The sequence below is a fragment of the Myxine glutinosa genome, chromosome 8 (assembly GCF_964187855.1).
Source record: "Myxine glutinosa chromosome 8, kmMyxGlut1.1, whole genome shotgun sequence".
In the NCBI taxonomy this organism is placed as follows: Eukaryota; Metazoa; Chordata; class Myxini; order Myxiniformes; family Myxinidae; genus Myxine; species Myxine glutinosa.
In genome coordinates, this window is record NC_136268.1 from 76,330,190 (window position 1) to 76,352,257 (window position 22,068).

Sequence of the window (22,068 nt, forward strand, 5' to 3'; positions counted from 1 at the left end):
TTACTCTGAGGAATTTGAGGATTTCATTTCAGGGTTCCAAGGCTCTGATCCTTCAGTGCTCTCAACAGCACCATCTGGTTGATCTCCTGGACCACGGCCTGGCTTTTTACGTGCAAACACATGTTTGAACGACGTTTTCAGCTGCAGAGACGCAGACATGACCACAACCTGAATGAATTTTCACAAGGAGACTGAATTCATTTTTATGAATGTTTATAGTTATAATGGGGTATGGATAAAGCACAAATATGATGGGTCAAATGTCCTCTTCCTGCATTGTACTATATGTCTTTGCATATCCTTATAATGGTATTATCTACAATGAGCTGTCTGACAAAAATGATAGTATTTATCCACCAATTGTGAATCGTTGGTGGCAGATGCCACAGTCAAATCCTTTTCATTACCCAAAATGAAGGAAAAAAAGAATAAGAAGAAGAACCACTCCTTTCACATTGAGCTGCCGAGGCAGTTTTCCTTGGCTAGAGCCACAATGCTGCATGGGTCGCAACTCCGACAAATGATACTAGAATGTCTCATTCAATTACAAGTAAGCTGGTACTCGTTTTGCTGACCCCGGAAGGATGCCAGGCTGAGTGTACCCACTTGGTGTGATTTTATTAGCATGACACGGGCTCAAAATCAGGACCATAAGACCTTAAGCCAGTGAAGTGAAGCCAATGAAAGAAAGCTTAGTTCAAATATGATGTAATGCACATGTAAACCTTATTTTAAGCCATAGTATTGTTAAATTTGAAGTTTGTTTTTAAAGTACATGTCATTATTTTTATATCCTGCCCCTAACTGGCTGCTGACTGTATTATTCCTCAATTTGCAGTGTGTAATCCCTCACCTTATGCCCTAAGCTCACAACTGATCCTCAATCACTCACACCATTCTCTCATTTGACAATGATGTTTCGCTGCTCGAGCTGCTCTGCCGTCGTTTGGTTGCATTTGAATGTTGCAATGATATGGGACAACGACATGATGAAAAGTAGGGGATGGGGGCTGGGGATTGGGTCATGTGTTTATTTTCCCTTTTTTCCTTCTTTTTTCAGATGCAAAGTTGAGGCTCATGGAGGAGCTAGAACACAAAACGGATCAGTACATAACAGAACAATAGGGACAGTATAAATAGGGGGAAAACACACCAATAGCAAGATTTATAGGACAAAATAGAGGGAGACTTGGACAAATAATGGATCGGGGAAGAATGAGAGGTAGGGGAGGATGCATACAGAAGGAAATTCTTAGGAAAGAAAAACTGGAAATTTGGAGAAAGAGGTGGGCTTGCAGGGAGTTAATGGGGGTAGAAAAGACCCCTGTTAGAAAACAGCAGAGGACATCATAAACCAAATTACACTGATATGACCTGCAACGCTATCACTACCACTTACCTCATAAACCTAGGATCCATGAACCGGAAGCAAAAAAGAGAGAGAGAGAGAGAGAGAGAGAGAGAGAGAGAGAGGGAGAGGGAGAGAGCGAGAGAGAGGGAGAGGGAGAGAGGGAGAGGGAGAGAGCGAGAGAGAGGGAGAGGGAGAGAGCGAGGGAGAGGGAGAGAGAGAGAGAGAGAGAGGGAGAGGGAGAGGGAGAGCGAGGGAGAGGGAGAGGGAGAGGGAGAGAGAGAGGGAGAGGGAGAGAGAGAGCGAGAGGGAGAGGGAAAGAGCGAGAGGGAGAGAGGGAGAGGGAGAGGGAGAAAGCGAGAGGGAGAGGGAGAGGGAGAGGGAGAGAGCGAGGGAGAGGGAGAGGGGGAGAGGGAGAGAGCGAGAGCGAGGGAGAGGGAGAGAGAGAGAGGGAGAGAGAGAGCGATAGCGAGAGAGAGAGCGAGAGAGAGAGAGAGAGAGAGAGGGGGAGAGAGAGAGAGAGAGAGAGAGAGAGAGTGAGAGTGAGAGAGAGAGAGAGAGAGAGGGAGAGAGAGAGCGATAGCGAGAGCGAAAGAGAGAGCGAGAGAGAGAGAGAGAGAGAGCGATAGCGAGAGAGAGAGCGAGAGAGAGAGAGAGAGAGAGAGAGGGGGAGAGAGAGAGAGAGAGAGAGAGAGAGAGAGAGAGTGAGAGAGAGAGAGAGAGAGAGAGAGAGAGAGTGAGTGAGAGAGAAAGAGAGAGAGAGAAGACAAACAATATTATAACAAAGCAAAGCATTAAATATCTGATTTTGCCAGATTTACTCTGCCACACCAGGGAAGAGCTATTGGCTTTGCCTGAAACCATGCGATAGTTTGATACCAAAAGGCATCCTAGAAACTCCTCTTTGGTTATCTACAACTGATGGCATATTATGTAATTGATAGGCCTAGTGAACGAACGTTAAAAGGGTCTATCAATTTCAAATAACATTTTTCACAATAAGAGGTGCAAATAAGGGATTATTGGTGCATGCACAAATACACGTTCTTGCATGCAATCAGTGTCCAGGCCAAACTTTTGGAAGATGGCAAAGCATTTGGGAAGAAAGCAGGTTTGCAAAGGAATATATACATTTGAACCAGCAAAGGTATGTATTCCAAAAAGGTTGCGGTGGTGCCCGGACATGCATATTATATATCACCTTTTCACCTCTGATGGGCAGCTAGAATGGGTGTTTGGAGAGATAAAAATTGATAGTTTTTAATTAAAAATTGTACCAATGCACATCCAACTATAATTACCGACTTTGCATTGAGAAGTCGGTTAGAAGACAACCTTGAGGACATTTAGCTTTGGTGATACTTAGCATGCCGATAAAACATGAGGGAAAGTTTTTGCTTCGGTATGTTTAAGTTGAAATGATTAAAACAATTAGTCATTATGGTAACAATATCCCTTCACTCCAGTAGGTACTTTGAATGATGGAACTACAGCTATATGGTGGATTGGTGGCGAGCACATTTCCGAGTATTAGATTTTGCTTCAAGTCACACGTGACACAAGTTGATGCTCGATGTGACTAAGTACCACGTTAATCTCCCTCTTTTTGTTTTACAGTGGACAACATCATAACATATCCACAAGAAAGATATGCCAAGTATTAGATGCCATCAAAGTTGATAGAAGGGTTTCCCTTTGTAGGCTCCTAATGTTAGAGAAAACTGAATATGCTTCCTGGAGTCATGATGCTGGGCTAATTAAATAAAATCCCATATTTTACCTTTGAGTCCAGTGTTTCTGTGCCGGGAATGCCGGACTAATGAAATAAAGATATGTGATTAAATAAAATCAATCCCAGATCACACTATTTGTAACAGATATACTGTACGTACACTGTAATACCACGAGTATTGGAACTATGCAGGGTGATTTGTTTTCAGCAACTTATTCTATTGCTAATAGGGTGTCCCTGTCACTGAAAGTTTGTACCAAATTTTGGGAGATATCAGGTTTACCCCAACTTTATATAGGGTGTTGCAAAATAAACGATACTTTTTCCCCCCAGATTGTATTGACCACATGTTGCAAAATAAACGATACTTTTTCCCCCCAGATTGTATTGACCACAAGTCCGCGAATTTTCCATTCAAATTTCGCGTGCGTCATCATGACGTGTCGCGCACGTTGCCTGCGTGTTGTCCGTCATATTTGCGACTAATGTTCGTGTCTTTGCTGAAATCTTTTAAAAGTCGACTTCAAATGGTTTCTGAAGCTAATGGTGGACATATTTACGTGTATTAAACGTGAGTTTTTAATTTTTGAATGAAATAAAGCCTTTGGTTGGATTTTCATTCGATTGAAACTTCATTTCATCTTTGGGGAAAAAAGTATCACTTATTTTGCAACACCCCTTAGCAAGTAGAAGATCAGTGAATTGTGCTACATTGACTGTATATCAGATGGTGTTCCAAGACGTTCCAGATTTGCGTTTAAGTTGGGCCTTTGCATTGGCCACTGGAGATTTTCAATGTCATTGTCTTCAAACTAATTCCAAACAGAATCAGCAGTGTGGAAAGGTGTTTTCGTCATGCCGGTATATGCAGGCGTGCTTGAGGTACTGTTTCATCAAAGCCGTTGGTGCACCACTCTCCAAAGCATCACAATAAGACACCTTTACAAAAGCACAAAAATATGCACATGAAAGTTGGGGGAAGTTTTTCTTTCAAGCTTGTGTATGCTGTCCCAATATTTATGGCAACCTTGTGAAAATGTGTTATGCAAGATAGGATGCCAAATTAATTAGGCCAACATTTCAGGCCTCATGCAAGTAAAGAAAGAGTTTCAGGAAAAGTTCAACCAGTACGTTTTATTAAGTGCAGTGTTCCAAAAGTCCCGTGTCATTCAATAAATACTCATATGTATCGATCTTGGGTAACCAAGGTTTAATTATTTTACATCTGTAATCATATCCATGCTATATAGACTGAGTGAATGTTAAACTCACTCAGCAAAGAATGAAAAGCCAACTTGTAACTTGCGGTGACTTCACAGATATGCTAGTTATCTCTGACGCTCCATTCACCAAGGATACTGCACAAACGACTTCACAATACATTTAACTTTTGGAAAATTTGTAGTTGGATGTGCAATTGGTACAAAACGCATGTTAAAGCCCAGCTACCAGAAAGCTTCATGATGAGGTAAGTTAACACAATGAAAAGTCATTTGCTATAGAAAAAAAAGACTGATGGAGTGAGATCAGAACAAGAAGAAACAAAAGTAAGCAGTTGAAAGTCTTCAAATGAAGAATCACTTTCAAAATTAATACAGTTAATTTGTGTTGAGGAGGTCCTCATAAAGAGGCTGAATCTATTTGCGAAGTGCAAAGAAATGAAATTCATCACTCGCTTGTTCCTCATTTGCACATAGATTCAATGTTATCTCACCGGTCAGTAGCTGCACCCGATAGCTTGTAGCATTAACACAAAGCTGTATATTATATGCCTAATCTAACTTGAGCACAATACCTCTCACAAATTCTTAACGTGTCTGTTAGGCGGTGTATTAGTACAGTGCAGTGCTAACACTTGATGGCCTATGATTCAATATGGAACAAATTGTTTGTTATATATGATCGTGTAATGTTTGTTGCATGAGATGAGATGTTTATTCTAAAAATTTAGTGTAAAAAGTTAATGAAATAATTATTTTTATAGTTAGATGACCTTATGCTGCATGGAAGGAACGTAAGAGAATGGGAAATGTATCGGCACTTCTGGATCTAGAACCATCTGGCAATTGTGAGCGGAGGGATGTTCACGAATATTCTATCTTCGAGTGTACAGTAATACCTCGCTTGGTGCTCAGGATGCGTTCATGAAGAAGAGAGCGCTAATTGAAATTGCGCCAAAAAGAGATCATTATACCATTGTTTATATGGAGATGCATTCATGGCAGTGATATTTGGTACGCTTGAGCAGTGTATGGAGGCATATTTGGGGTGTCGGTAATAACACTAATAACAACACAGATGGTGAAACATATTAGTGTTATAAATTGTTACGGATTCGTCACTTCCGCTGTTGTGGTTTTCACCCACTTGACATGTTTCTGATATCATGTATTATTATTATTCTCAAAAGGTTTAGTATTCAGGAACAGCTATCTAAAGTTAAACAAAGGTTAACATAAAATGATACAGGAAACCGAGCCGGAAGAAACTACGAGGGAGGCAGAAGAAGTCGTGAGGAAAAGGTGGAAGTCGTGAGGAAAAGGTGGAAGACGAAACGTGTCTTGACGCTCCGTTGCGAGCGTGGTTGAGCGAACGTCGCGAGTGGACTTTGAGTCCTTGAAAGGAAGTTCGTGCGATAGGTGATATCGCCGGAGTATTGTGGAGCTTGCGTAGTCGGGTATCGGCATTGAGATTCCGGAGAATCCTTGCCTAGAAGCTCTGGCTCGGGTGAGAGCCGTCCGCCATTTCGCCCCACACGCTACCTTCACCGGAAAAGGTTTTTGACGCATCGGTTGGGCTTATCCTCCGGTGGTTGGCCGGGGACGGCTGTGCAATAAAGCGGCCTTTGAGGAGTACACGGCGATTCGCTGATTGAACGGCAAACGTGTACGTCGGCGCGCGTCTTTGGAGATTTTCCATTCTACCGCGTGTTTTCTGGGTGTTGGACCACGTGACTTCGGTGTCGCGTCGACCGCCTACGCCTCACTTGATCTGGATCGGACATGGTTCCAACGATCGCTGGAGCGAATCAACTTCGCCTTGGAGGGTTATAGAGACATTGAGGAGGGCTCGGTTCCATTTCCTGGGAGTGTCGTGAGTTTGGGGTTAAGTTACAAGATAAGGTGGTACCATCTTAAGATAATGATTGTAGGGTTGATTACTATTATTGTTGTATCGTGATTCTTGTGTGCTCTTTAATATATTCTTTGGTGGTGGATAACTCATGGTGTGGTTTCCCTATTGATTTGGACACGGAATAACATATATATCTTTCTGCCGGGGTTCCTCTCGGGGTTCGGAGGTTACCGAGACCAGGAGATTGTAGAGGACTCCGTAACAAAAAATTTATTTATTTATTTATTACAACATGAATAAATATGAACAAAAACATAAAATACGTACAAACATCAATAAAAATAATAATTGCCACCACTCTTACTCTACTCCATCGCCTATAACCAACTCATCCACCTAATTTTATAATGACCGGATCCGGATCTTCACCAAAATCGAATAAACGTACCCTTCTCACACACACAACCTGTCCACCAAGTTTTGGCCGAATTGGTCCATTACTTTTTAAAATATCATGTTATATGTCGTTTTAGCCCTGCCACTCAATGGTGAAGAATTACTTAAATAAATAGCCCTGAATTGGCGGACGGTCATCTCTTCAGATTGTAGTTCAGACCACCACAGATTTTTGGGGACCCCGATGTGAGGAACCCACCCCCCGCGCCCCCCATCCCCTCCTTGATCTGCTTGGCAGTCCCTTATACGAAATCGAAATATCTGAGACTGAGCGTTCCTGCTGACCATCAAGTAGAAGGGCTGTATCAGGTTTCAGTGCAATCAGTTATTAAATAAGGGATTGGTAGGGATCTGAAGTTTCAGGTGGTAATCCCCCATGGGAGCCCCCATGAACCAAAATCGAAAAATCAAAACCCGTGATTGTGCCTTCTAATGTGTCGTATTCAAGTGTCAAGTTTCAGAACAATGAGCCAGGTGATAAGGGAGGAGTAGCAAAAATAACAAAGTTAACGGACGAACGGACATACATACTGTATGGACAGGACATCTATTTTATACGTTCATCTGTTCTCGAATCGACATGAGATGACCTAAAGATTAAAGTAGCCGATTCCGGATCTTTACCAAAATCTCATCATTTTGTCCTTGTCACACACCCAACCTCTCCACCAAATTTCGTCTGAATCTAAATACAACTTTTTGAGATATCCTGTTTACAGATAAACAGACAGACAAACAGACAGGAATGAAAACAAAACCTGCCACCTTTGGTGGCATAGATAATTAGAGAGGCTAGGTTTCCATGGTTTGGGCATGTGATGAGAAGGATGAAGAATGAATGAAGAAAGTATGGAATGAGCCAATTAGAGAGAAAAGAGGAATACAGGGTTATGAAGTAGGTATGTAGTGGTAAAATATTTGAAGAACAATGGATTGAGATAAGACGATATAAGAAGACAGAGGAGAATGGAGAAGGTGGATCTGATCAGCATCTGACTCCGACCCATTAGGATTAAGGCTTCAGAAAGAAGAATAAGTTCATTCCCAGATCTTTATACTGTCATCTACACACCACAGTGAGGCTCTGCATTGTTAGATTCTCAGTCTTGTTGAGCATGGTTTTAGTTTCACTTACAAAATAATTCCTTTGATTTATCATGAGATCTCATAAAATTTATGAGCTTCTCTTGGAGGAAAGGGGGGGAGGGAGAGGGGGAAATATGTACATTTTCATCAGTCTCATGAGAAATCTTTGACGCACAAACATCGTACGTTTATGAGGTTTAAGTTTCCATCTAAGGTACGATATTATTATTTGGGGAATCAGAAATGTTTTAAGTGTTAAACCATTTAACTATCGATCATTAAAATACATTTACCGTAAAGGCACAATTTTGGGCCGTTAAGTGTTTAGCAAAATTTCAAGTCACACCACCAGAGCAGAAGAAGAAGCTTGGGGACATGCATATCTATACTATAAGAGAGATGTTTGTCTGTCTGTCTCTGTTGCCATTTTTCTCAGAGATGGCTGAACGGATCTTCGTCAAACTTTCAGTTTAATCAGTGGCTGTCTGGATTATAGTAGCCAGTGTTTTGGGGATGTGTTTTAGGCAAAAGTGTTTTAGGCAAAAGTGTTTTAGGCAAAAGTGTTTTAGGCAAAAGTGTTTTAGGCAAAAGTGTTTTGGGGATAAGTGTTTTAGGCAAAAGTGTTTTAGGCAAAAGTGTTTTAGGCAAAAGTGTTTTAGGCAAAAGTGTTTTAGGCAAAAGTGTTTTAGGCAAAAGTGTTTTAGGCAAAAGTGTTTTAGGCAAAAGTGTTTTAGGCAAAAGTGTTTTAGGCAAAAGTGTTTTAGGCAAAAGTGTTTTAGGCAAAAGTGTTTTAGGCAAAAGTGTTTTAGGCAAAAGTGTTTTAGGCAAAAGTGTTTTAGGCAAAAGTGTTTTAGGCAAAAGTGTTTTAGGCAAAAGTGTTTTAGGCAAAAGTGTTTTAGGCAAAAGTGTTTTAGGCAAAAGTGTTTTAGGCAAAAGTGTTTTAGGCAAAAGTGTTTTAGGCAAAAGTGTTTTAGGCAAAAGTGTTTTAGGCAAAAGTGTTTTAGGCAAAAGTGTTTTAGGCAAAAGTGTTTTAGGCAAAAGTGTTTTAGGCAAAAGTGTTTTAGGCAAAAGTGTTTTAGGCAAAAGTGTTTTAGGCAAAAGTGTTTTAGGCAAAAGTGTTTTAGGCAAAAGTGTTTTAGGCAAAAGTGTTTTAGGCAAAAGTGTTTTAGGCAAAAGTGTTTTAGGCAAAAGTGTTTTAGGCAAAAGTGTTTTAGGCAAAAGTGTTTTAGGCAAAAGTGTTTTAGGCAAAAGTGTTTTAGGCAAAAGTGTTTTAGGCAAAAGTGTTTTAGGCAAAAGTGTTTTAGGCAAAAGTGTTTTAGGCAAAAGTGTTTTAGGCAAAAGTGTTTTAGGCAAAAGTGTTTTAGGCAAAAGTGTTTTAGGCAAAAGTGTTTTAGGCAAAAGTGTTTTAGGCAAAAGTGTTTTAGGCAAAAGTGTTTTAGGCAAAAGTGTTTTAGGCAAAAGTGTTTTAGGCAAAAGTGTTTTAGGCAAAAGTGTTTTAGGCAAAAGTGTTTTAGGCAAAAGTGTTTTAGGCAAAAGTGTTTTAGGCAAAAGTGTTTTAGGCAAAAGTGTTTTAGGCAAAAGTGTTTTAGGCAAAAGTGTTTTAGGCAAAAGTGTTTTAGGCAAAAGTGTTTTAGGCAAAAGTGTTTTAGGCAAACAAATTGCAAATTTTGAAAAAGAAGTTGGATTATTTTTTAATCACTCTGTCATGCCTAAGCCTTTGTAGCTGTGTGAAAGATCATATTAAATTATCCCTGACTGCATTCCTTAGTTGGTGCAGAGAAGTGTTTTAGGCCCCCACAAAAAAAAAAAAATTTGATTTCTTCAAAAATGCCAACAGGATTAGAACAGCACCGGGCAACACCAGGTATCCCTGCTAGTTATCAATAAAGGACTAGTGTATTTGCATTCCACTTGATTTCAACAATTTAAAATCACAGTTGACCACCGAAATGCAATTGATATTATTTTGGTTCCGTTTTAAATGAAAACGACAGGAGTTGCAGGAACAATGCAATACGTGTACCAATTTAAGGAAGAGAAAGCAGTGCGCATCCATTAAGTGTTGCTCTGCTGAGAAAATTAAATCACTCAAGGAACTTTTTGTTTATCCCTCAGATACAAATACTGCAGCAAGCAGTTGAGTCTTAACAAGAAGGAAGTCTTTATCAGGGCTAGAGTCGGTCTGCATCGGCAGAAAAGTAAGAATATGCAACAAATTTTCTCAACCAAATGTTGACAGATATGCTAACTGCCATGGGAAGCCACATTTTTGGGTGAACGTTTCTTCAAAAAAAGACAGCAGGTTTCACCCCCAAAATGTAGCTTCACCTCCTTTCCCATGGCGGTTTGACATATCTCTCTCAACATTTGGTTGAGAAAATCATTGATGTCTCCGCTCCTTCTTGTGATGTCTCCGGATGTCTCCGAACAGTTTCAAGGGGGTAACCACTCCCTCCTTCCCCCCCACCACCACTCCGGAAGCCTCCATGATCTGAAGTCGAAAAATTTAAGACAGAGTGATCCTGTGGACCATCGAGTAGAAGGGGATGTATCGTGTTTCAGAGCAAAACAACGTTTATAGAAAAAGTTTGCAAGGAGGAAAAAGTTGACAAGGTTTACAAAGTTTAAAACAAACTTTGTACCCGAAACACAAAGGTAAAGTAAACTACAAAGAGCAATCAATGATTTCAGACCATCACCAGGATTTGTTTCGTGAGGTTTTATCGTAAATATTTTATTGGACGTTCTCACATTCTAATTGTAGCATACATCTATATGTATAAAACACAGTTTGTGTGTGTGTGTGTAATGTTACCGATAGACTCCGAAACGGAGAGGCTCATGTGCTTGATAGTTGGCATAGACATGGCCATTGAGCCTGGGACGAACATGGCTGAGACCATATTTGACGAGATCCATATTTTTTATTCATATTTACCTCAGCGCATTTCAGCGAAGTACCCGCTAATCTCAGCCAGTGCCAGAACAGCTCGCTGATTCGCTCAGAGCGATCACGTGATGTTCCATCCTGTCACACGTCACACGTTTGCACGTAATTCAGGGCGAAAAGCCATTGCGTTTTTTCACCTTTATGCGACCGTGTTTTGTGTCGATTTTGTGCGATATGAATTAAATTTTAATTCATATTTCGTGTTTACGAATTCGAATACGAAGGATTTCCCCTTTCGATTTCGAATACGAATCGAATACGAGCTTGTCGAGAGGGCGAATGTACGGGTTGGGAATGTGCGGGTCTCCCTTCCCCCGCCCGGCAACGCCGGTACTGGAGGACGTGGGTCACAGGATCGGTGAGTCTCCAAAATCTGCTTCATGCTCTTTCGAAGATGCAGGACGATGTCGCGATTGTTGTGCTGCTCTCCGACCATGAGAACTGCAACGTCATTGTTGACTGGCCCTCCCCCTTCCTCCCCCTCCCTTCCCCCTCCGTCCTCCCTCTCCCTCCCCCCTACCCCTTCTCCCCTCCCCCTCCCTTTCCCCCCTCCCCCTTCCCCCTTCCCCCCTCCCCTCCCTCTCGCCCCTCCCCCTCCCCTCCCTCTCGCCCCTCCCCCATCCCTCCTCCCCCCTGCCCCTCCTCCCCCCTGCCCCTCCTCCCCCTCCCATCCCTCACCCTCCCCCTCCCATCCCTCATCCTCCCCCCTCCCATCCCTCACCCTCCCCCTCCCATCCCTCATCCTCCCCCCTCCCATCCCTCGCCCTCCCCCCGCCCCCTCCACCTCCCATCCCTCACCCTCCCCCCACCCCCTCTCCCCTCCCATCCCTCCCTTTCCCCCTTCCCCCTCCCCCTTACCCCTCCCCCCTTCCCCCTCCCCCTCCCCACTCCCCACCTCCCCCCTCCCTTTCCCCCCTCCCCTTTCCCCCTTCCCCCTCCCCTTTCCCCCTCCCCCCTGCCCCCTCCTCCCCCCGCCCCTCCCCCTCCCACCCCCCTCACCCTCCCCCCTCCCCCTCCCATCCCTCACCCAACCCCTCTCCCCCCTCCCACCCCTCCCCCTCCCACCCCTCCCCTTCCCCCTCCCCCCTCTTCTCCCCTCTCCCCCTCCCCCTCTTCTCCACCCCTCCCCCTCTTCTCCCCTCCCCCCCTCTTCTCCCCCTCTTCTCCCCTCCCCCCCTCTTCTCCCCTCCCATCCCCGCCCGGCAATGCCGGGTACTTCTGCTAGTACTTTATAGGCATACTCACATTCTAATTGCACAAACCTTACAGACATACTCGGTTTAAAAAAAAGACAACGTGTAAAAATTGTTGTCTACGTTGGCACATTATGTGCAGACAAACAAACTGACAGACAGACAGACAAACAGACGCAAATGTAACATTCTCTCCTCTGGGGAGGGTAATGGTGTGACTAAAGGAACATTTCCAATTTTGAAGTGTCACTATCACATGAGAAAATACAGTTCAGTGCGTAATGTAAAAAAATGTCATAATAATTTTGGTTTCTATTAATTTGTCATTATTAAGAATTGTTTAATAATAATAATAATCCATATATAATGGGGCAAATGTTTGTATGCCTCCTCCATACCCATTGGTTGGACAGCTGCCCTGACACCACCCACAATTGTAACCTGAAAAACATCATACGTCCCCCATTTTGGTGCTATTGTAAGCCTAATAAATCTTCGGAAGTGTCATATTTATAACTTGCCATGCCCTCATTACAAGTTTTCCGTTCAGTAAAACAACCTAAGCGACTGTTAAAATAATCATGAAACATTGAAAGGTTGTATTCAATGGGCATCATGGGCCTTGAGAAGGCGACTTCAGGCCTCTGGTGTCAGCCTATGGGCTAGTGCAATTAGAATTATCTAAGCTATATAACCACGATGTATTACACATGCACATAAGCAGTTCACATGTTTTTGCTTCATGTACGTAACCCGGGTTCTTCTTATTTTGGGAGCGATCGAGGCAGCAGTATGTTGCCTATACACTGCCCAAATAAAGGGATGTGTCAGAAGAACGTGTTTCACGCTTAATGAACAAGATCGCCCATAGAGCGGGTACTCTGCTAATAATAATAAGAGTTCCCTTACAAGGAATATTTCAACAAAGGAGGAAGCCATTAGGCCCATCATAGCCTGCGCTAATATTACCAACCCATGGTTGTTTGGCCGTGTTCTCATTCTTTTTAAATACTAAACGTCAAGCAAGGAATCAGCAGCAAGTACCATTTATAAAGCACGGAGGTATATAATATGGAGAGCCAATTGGCCACCTCGCAGCATTAGCCGCCGTGAAGCCACCGGAAATAGTCTGGCGGCCATATTGGGAAGCCGATCGTAAGCCTGTCAAAGCAAAGGCGTGGCGCACTGATGATGCAGCTGGAGCGAATTTTAGGACCGCCGACTATTTAATTAATATAGAATACTAATATTTGAACTGATATTCGGGCTCAGAATCCCGTTCTTTAAGGAAATGGTGTTCATTAAGTTTGAAGTTGGTTCTAGACGCATTTTTCCTGGGGAATCCAATGGTTTAGAGCTTGTTTGAAAAAAAAGTGCCCAAAATTACCGCTCGGTGTTCTTTATCGTTCTTCTCATGACCCAATCACCCACTAGTAGGAATAAGAATCCTGACATGTTACACCCCTGTTTAACTCCTGTCTTCACCTTGAACCATTCTGTTGTTTCACCTTGGTCGACGACCGCACATTGAAAGTCTTGGTAAAGGGCTTTTACAAGGTTCACTAATTTTCCAGGTATGCTGTATTTCTTCATTATGACCCAGACTTTCTCTGGGCAAGGAGTCGAAAGCTTTCTAGAAATCTATAAAATTGAGGTACATCGTCGTTTGCCATTCTTTGGCTTGTTCTATAATATTCCTCAATATAAAGATCTGATTTGTTGTCATGTTATATGATGTTACTTAATTCAGTCATTATATTGTAACTAAGATGTGTATGTTTCTATTACCGAGATGTTAGAAACCACGCAGATATAATGATAACCAGAGTTTATTCTACACTGACATGGGTCAGCAACACATCAACAGTGAGTCAGTCACATAAATGACATGAAACGCTGTCATGTAGTTAACCCACACAATTCACAGTTAACCCACAAAACACACCCACACCATGTAGAGATGAGGTCGCTCTTATATTTCAGCTTGCTCTGGTGTTGCCTCACTGGTGAGCAAACAGGACCAGTTTGCAATATTTTTTCCTGATGCGCTCTTCCTTCATGTCATCATCGAGTGTTCTCACAACATGATGGAAACGTATCTTGCTGTATGATTGTGATACAGAATGTATTAAAGCAAACACATGGTTGCTGTCTGCCTCACAGTCAAACATGTGCCGATCCAAGGAAGCAAATGTAGACCGACCGACCTCAGAAAGGACAGAAGTGGAAATTGCCACTCTTATCCCACTTTCACGAGGCATTTTGCCATTGCTTACAGCCAGGAGCCTCTTGACACAGCGTTCAGTCGCCTCACAGACACGAACAACACTGTGCGAGGGAACTATGAGGCCACCCCTGTTCTTGGTAACAATCAGGCCGTACATTGGTGTGGTTTGCCATTCTTCGTTGTTACTGGTCAATGCAGAAAGACATTGGCTACACTTCAGAGTCTTCCTCACCATCCTCACCACATAGCCGGCAATATAGCCAACACATGACTCTGTAAAGATGGAAAGTTGCTCAAAATTTGGAATATCCGCATAGTCGTGGTCCTCTTTTGCCGGCGATCTCAACTCCAGGTCGTATCGTCTGGCCACCAAAATGTCGTGACTCTTGTCAGGCACAGCCTGCTTTGCAACGCACTTGAAGGAAGCCGCATTCAGGATTCTGGTTGAGTCCTGTGCAGAACAGTTCCCACTTGCAGACTTGATGTCATGTCGCATCAAGAGGCGCTTATATGCGGCAACAAACTGCCGGGCCGTTGGGTTATTCCCACTTCCACATGCAATGCGGACCGCTCCAAAGAAAAGTTCAATGTGGTCTTGGCTCATTTTGTACGTGAGCAGGTATCGCAGGGGAGATGAGGCAGGTTTGACATATGTGAAATACAAAATTTTGACACTCTCTATGCAGATCATGAAACCAATGAAGGGGGTTTTCAAACGCGTATTGGTCATAACTTGACCATTCATGTTTTTGATGTTGGACAAGTAACTGTAGGCAGTATCCAGGAATGGCAGGAAAAGTCCTTCTCGTGATGTCATGAGTGGTGCCTTGTAGTTTCGTGCCAATGGATTGCGAGAATTTAGAATGTCAAACAGTTTGTCCAATGTTTCAATGTATTGGCAGGTAGCCTCACTGCCCTGAAATTCTGATAGTTGCAAAGTGTCCCTGCAAAACCGAATTGCATCTGCCACACTAGTGCTCAATGTCTGAGCAGCTGTGTCCACCTTCATGACATTGCTCTTCCACTCGATGTGTTTCCGGGAGAGCTTATTTCCCAGACGCAAGCCTTCCCTCTTCTGCAGATCAAAGAGTGCCTGGATGTATTTCCACGCGATGACTTTTTTGTTGCCATCCTCCATCATTTTCATGGATCCAAGACAGTTTCTTGCAAGTTTAAGCATGTGACATGCATCGAGTACAACACAAATTTTCTTTTCGGGATTTGCTGGGTGGGGAAATGTTGGTTTCACATTCTGCGGCGTGATGTCGGCACCTAGCTCACGTAACATTGTCAAATGAGCGGACGGTCCATCGCAAGTTAAGGAAACCACCTCTGCACCGATATCATGCAATTTTAGTAGACATTGTGTCACCAAATTCGCCTGTTCCTTCCCCGACAATCCATTTATCATAAAGTATGCTACAGGCACTTTCCAACTGTCATTCAGTGCAACCAGCATGAAAACCAGTGCGTTGCTGGCCTGGGGAGCACTGTCATCTTGGACTCCGTTTCCGATGTCGACGTACCCCAATACCTTGTCCCCTAAAAAGTCAATTGCCTTCATGATGGCCATCTCGTCTAACATCAGGCTACACAGTGTTCTCTTGCCAGTCTCCTTCTCTGCTTTAAACCGGCTCTCTAGTGCTTGGAATACAACTGCACTAAAACCAGGTGAACCATCAATTGCGCTGTACCATTTCCGGATTGTGGATGGAATTGGCAGTGCCAAGTCGAATGTCTCTCGAACATAGTCGTATCCTTTAGCAGAATAAAATTGAAGAGTGAGTGCGAAAGCTTTGATGACTGGATCGTATTCATCTCTCGAGCGCAGACACAATCGGCTTCCCAATATGGCCGCCAAGCAACTTCCGCTAGCTTCAGCCGACAGCCGTCATTGGCTCTCCAGTTTATTATATACCTCCGTGTTATAAAGTCTTTGATATGACTCGGCCGGGGTTTGACCACTTATCTCTCAGACATAGAGTGGATGCATCTAACCATTATGATATTAAAAGAATAATAAAATAATAATAATGCAATGAAAAATATTTGTGGGTACTTCAGAATCGCGTACCATCTATTTTATGGTCCCTAATACTTCCTGTATGTGTGAGGTTACGAACAACTTTACTTTACTTCCTTACTCCGTTAACTTACTAATTTCTACCAACCTAGTTCACTACACAAGTGGAAGAAATCAAGTTATACATTCCTTATTTTTTTTTTAGACTTTACTTGGTGAAGTAGCCCAGGTACTTCGCTCATGAAAAGACCAAGTTTGAATTTCAATGTCTGACACCAATGTATGTTGGGTTCTATAATGGTCTTTTTCTTTATGTACACTACATGACCAAAAGTATGTGGACACCTGAACATCACACATCTCATTCCAAAATCATGGGCAGTAAGATAGAGCTGACCCCCCCCCCCCCCCACCACCCCTCCATTGCTGCTATAACAGCCTCCACTCTTCTGGGAAGACTTTCCACTAGATGTTGGAACATTGCTGCAGGGATTTGCTTCCATTCAGCCACAAGAGCATTAGTGAGGTCGGGCACTGATGTTGGGCGATTAGGCCTGGCACGCAGTCGGCATTCCAATTCATCCCAAAGGTGTTCGATGGGGTTGAGGTCAGGGCTCTATGCAGGCCAGGCAATTTCATCCACACCGATCAGGAAAAAACGATTTCTGTATGGACCTCGCTTTGTGCACGGGGGCATTGTCATGCTGAAACAGGAAAGGGCCTTCCCCAAGCTGTTGCCACAAAGTTGGAAGCACACAATCATCTAGAATGTCATTGTATGCTGTAGCGTCGGGCAGGTAGCATTCCCCGGGCATCTGCCAAACCCAGATTAGTCTGTCGGACTGCCAGATGGTGAAGCGTGATTCATCATTCCAGAGAACGTGTTCCACTGCTCCAGAGTCCAATGGCGGCGAGCTTCACACCACTCCAGCCGACGCTTCGCATTGTGCATGGTGATCTTAGGCTTGTGAGTGGCTGCATGGAAACGCATTTCATGAAGCTCCCGACGAACAGTTGTTGTGCCGACGTTGCTTCCAGAGGCAGTTTGGAACTCGGTAGTGAGTGTTGCAACCAAGGACAGACGATTTTTACGCGCTATGCATTTCAGCACTCGGGGGTCCCATTCTGTGAGCTTGTGTGGCCTACCACTTCGCAGCTGAGCTGTTGTTGCTCTTAGACGTTTCAACTTCACAATAACAGCACTTACAGTTGACCAGGGCAGCTCTAGCAGGGCAGAAATTAGACGAACTGACTTGTTGGAAAGGTGGCTTCCTATGACGGTGCCACATTGAAAGTCACTCAGCTTTCAGTACTGCCAATATTTGTCTATGGAGATTGCATGGCTGTGTGCTTGATTATATATATATATATATATATATATGTCAGCAATGGGTGTGGCTGAAATAGCCGAATCCACTAATTAGAAGGGGTGTCCGCATACTTTTGGTCATGTAGTGTATTAACAAAGCAATAACTTTACACTCAGAGATGCAAACCTTTTTGGGGGAAATGTGATTATAGTACAATAATGCGATGCGTTGCTCACTCCAAATAATACAACATGCAAAGTGATGACAAAACTACACCGGCTATACTTTAACTCAAACTTCTCACCCAACCCTTCTTCTTCTTCTTTTTGCAGTCTGCAAGCTCTGACAGCGAAGAATCCACGTGTCTGTTTGCCAGGCCTTGAATGCTGGTCAGACTCTCTGCAGAATCCCTGCGGCTCAAGATCGTGTCGCCTCCACTTTGCAAAGGGGGCTCCTCTGAACAAACAAACACATGGACATGCTAAACACCTCATAATGTAACTAGCTTTGCATTCTAAGTGAATTGCAATCCTTCCAGGCAAAATAGATACTCCAAGTGATTCCATTACAGTGCAATAGCAGTATTATGGTAATTTTAGTGACTAAAATATTGTTACGTTTTTGGAGGCCCCATGGACACACATACCACACATACGGTATCCCTAGCATAGTTATATCTGTAGTATTTTGTCGAGTTAAATTACCTCACCTCTTAGTGAAAGGGAAGATGCATTGCGAGTGTAGTTAGAACTATCCCATTGTTCTTTTCCTCATTCTCAAACCTCATCCTTAAACAAACACTTTACAGACTCACACCACATAAAACATTCACTCCACAAACCATGCCTGAACCACATGAATCCATCCAGCAAAGTTTCAACGTTGTACATTGAACATGGCACCCTCTCTACCACCTCTGAGGCAGGACATTCCGCACCCTACCCCCGTTCCTGCAGCCAATCACAATAACTGGAGCACAGAGTGCCAGTCAGGGTGGCTGGATTGCGGCAGGTGGACATGGAAGACAGGCACCAGGGGGATAAAATGCCTGGCAGAGGTGAGACAGAGGAGTTCAGATAAGTTCGTAGGGAGAAGAGTTCAGAGTTGGTTTGAGTTCAGAGATGAGTTCAAAGTCAAGTGGTTGGTCGACTGAGCGGAGGTGGTGATTAAGTGGAGAGTTCGAGGTGAACCACACCAAGCACCTGGGGAACGTAATGGAATGAGTGCTGATAATACAGTGGAACGAGCAGAGGGAGCCAGGCAGAATGAGCACTGAGATGTGGGCTTCCCGGCATGCTTACCACCTTCTCACTGACAATACCTCCTCCTATGCTGACTTTATTAAAACCATCCACAAACTCTCAAGCATCAAGAGAATCAATGGTGATTCTCCTCAGAGCCAACTTATCTCCCTGCACGTCACACACACGCACCTCCTTGACTCGCCCTGTTTTTGCAGAGTATCAACAGAGTCTACAGCAATTCTTTTCAAGACTCGCAATACACTCACCCGCATACACCGCACGTCTCACCTGCACCTCACACACCATGTTGGTTACCATGTGAGCCGTCTAGCTCACCCCACCTACTTCACTCCTCTATCTATCACTCTTTCTTATCTCCTTTTCACAAAATGCCTGAGGCACCTGTGTGTGTAGAAATTGTGATAAGATGACTCACTAAGTGGGCTTATATGTTAGGTGTAAGAGCTTTCTCTTGAGACACTGTTTTGCCTTGTAAACGCGTGACTTTTTGCTAAATCCCTCTAAACTGCTTTCCAAACTGCCCAGTCATCTCTTTCCATTGGTTAGACATGACATGTAATTCGTGGCAGGGAGTTCTGCCCCACAGTTTCGTTATGGTTAGTCATTAGCCATCGCTCGGTATCGCTCGGCCATTTTGATTGACAGCAGTGGAGCATTGGGAAGCACAGTCCTTAGCCGGGGAGATTTATTTTGTGGGAAGGTAAAGTGGGATTTTGAAATACCAAAATTAAATGTCTCAGGCAGCCTCTGTGGTTGCTTAGCAATCCGTCATGCCACAGATTTATCTGCAGCTCATCGGCTTCAGGGTCATCAGCCAGAAAGTGGGTCCATCCAATAACTCCCTTCATGACGCACACACCCACCGAACCCGTACAATATAATAACATAAGCAAAGATAAGTGGCAGTCACTCATGACTGATTTATTTAGACAGGTCCACATGACAACGTCCTGAGTCATTTTGAGAATTCAACATGCAGACTATCACAAAAATGCAACTTAATTCCTCCAGTCCTGTCACAAAATGGCCACATAAGGTCTAGTATTATGGGGAGAAGAAGAAGCAAACTAGAACGGCACTCAGTAGTGCTTGCATGCATACCTCTGCCTCGCTAAACATTTGACATTTTGTATCGCACTGATAGGCCAGATATGCATCCGGACCATAATCAAAATTTATTTGGCTTGTTCTTGTCACCTACCAAACTCATCCAGCAAGTTTTATCATAACCTGTCCACAACGTTTTGAGATATTGTGCTATACTGTATATCATTTTTGGTTACATTTCTCATTGGTGAAGAATCACTTAAAATTTTCCTATCCGGATCTGGAACTGGACATGAATCAAAATCGAATCAGTTCGTTCTTGTCGCCTAAACAACTCATCGACCAAGTTTTGTCATAACTCGGCCACAACTTTTTGAAATATCTGATATATATCGTTTTTTGACCCAACTCTCAATGGCGAAAAATCACTGAATTTTTTTTTGTAATTCTCATATCTGGATCCGTATCCAGATCTTCACCAAAATCGAATCAATTATTCCTTGTCACACAACTAACTCATATTTGGTTTCTTGTGAAATGTGTTATTTTGCTGTGTGCAATCTAAACATACACTATTTGATGAAGCGCACACATTTCTGTACTAGAATAGTGACTTGTAACAAAAAAAAAACGTGCACTTTGGTGTCAAAACTGCTTCTATTGGGCAAACAAGATTAATTTTGGACTTAAAAGGTTTCTTGTTAAATATATGTTATTTTGCTGTGTGCAAGCTAAACACATGTATCTAAACTAAAACTAAACACACATTTCACCAAGTTTCGTCCAAATCCATCCATAATCTTTTGAGATATCGATTTTGGCCCTAACTCTCAGTGGTGAAGAATCACTTAAAAATTCTAGGATCCAGATCCGGATCTACACCAAAATCTAATCAACTCGTCCTTATCTCACAATTAACGTGTCCACCAAATTTAATACAAATCTGTTCATAACTTTTTGAGATATCCTGCTCACATACAAAGAAACAGACAAACAGACAGGGATTTAAAACATAACCCTCGTCCACCTTCGGACTAAATCCAAATAGACTAAATCTCTTCCCCGACCATGACCTTTCACAGTGCCAATAAGTATTGATAATAATCAATTTACTTGTCCAGTCAGTCAGTTTAGCACTTTCCCCCATGGACATCAAAACCCATTTTAGATTACTGAGAATTACCATATCTGCAAAGACCCTGTTTCACCCTTCTCCAACAATTTATTCTCATTTTGCTATGGTGCGGTATTCATTTGTACCACTTTTTCCCATTTCCTTCATTTTGTCTGTTGATCCATTCTGCTCACTCTTCCATGAGCCTTGCTACCTGCATAAAATGTTTTTTTTCTTTTCACCATGAACCATAATCACTGAATACATTAGAAACCCACTGTTAATTATTTTTGCAATGTTCACCCAACTACAAGCAGTTGGTTGCGGAGGTTATGTTATCACCCCTGTTTGTTTGTTGTGAGCAGGATATCTCTAAAAAGATTATGGACGGATTCAGCCGAAAATTAGTGGACACAGCTTGGGTGTGTGACATGGCCAAATTGATTCGATTTTGGTGAAGATCCAAATCAGGTCCACCTGTGAGTGGGATACAAAACGTAAATTGTTCAGCGTGGCTGAGGTTCTAGTTATGTTCATGATATGCACTCTACCGAGTGCCATTCTAGTTACCTCTGCCACTGAAGGTGGATGGATGGAAGTTATGTTTTCACCTCTGTCTGTCTGTTTGCAAACAGGGTATGTCCAAAGGTTGTGATTGGATCTGGATGAAATTTGGTGGAGAGGTTGGGTATTTGACAAGGAATAATGATTCGGTTTTGGTGAAGATTTGAATCCTGATCCGGATCAGAGAATTATTAAAGTGATTCTTCATCATTGAGTGATTGGGCCAAAACCTATACATAGCAAGATATCTCAAAAAGTTGTGGACTAATTATGCCAAAACAAGGTGGATGAGTTCGTTAGGTGACACCAACAAGCTTTTTTTTTTTTAAAGATTTTGGTTCAGGTCCAGATCCAGATCTGGCCTAATCAGTGGGATACAAAACGTAACATGTTCAGCCTGGCGGAGGTTCTAGTTTATGTTCATAATATGCACTCTACCGAGTGCCGTTCTAGTTTATGTTGTATTTCTAACTATTCTAGCTAGTATTGATAACCTGCAAGCCATACCTTTGAGATTATCATGATGTAGGGTGCTGCCAAGAACTTCCAAAGAAACCCTGTTCTCCTGCTTCAGCAAACCAATCATACCACGAAGGTCCTTTAGCTCCGAATCCTGCACAGAAGGAATCAAGGTAAGCCTCACATCACTTTCTTTTTTTTTTCTTTTTTTTTTTTTTG

At 42.9% G+C, this 22,068-nt stretch overlaps 1 protein-coding gene across 1 annotated transcript in view; it reads right to left on the bottom strand.

The window, feature by feature from the left end:
* Nucleotides 1-22,068, bottom strand: part of LOC137433141 (neuron navigator 2-like) — a 121,508-nt gene continuing 99,440 nt past the window's right edge. Inside the window, exons 14-17 of the mRNA XM_078783968.1 lie at nucleotides 21,898-22,003; nucleotides 17,705-17,856; nucleotides 2,550-2,570; nucleotides 1-141 (exon numbers count right to left, since the gene is read on the bottom strand). Coding sequence (XP_078640094.1) covers nucleotides 1-141; nucleotides 2,550-2,570; nucleotides 17,705-17,856; nucleotides 21,898-22,003 — 420 coding nt within the window. The remainder of the gene's footprint in view (nucleotides 142-2,549; nucleotides 2,571-17,704; nucleotides 17,857-21,897; nucleotides 22,004-22,068) is intronic.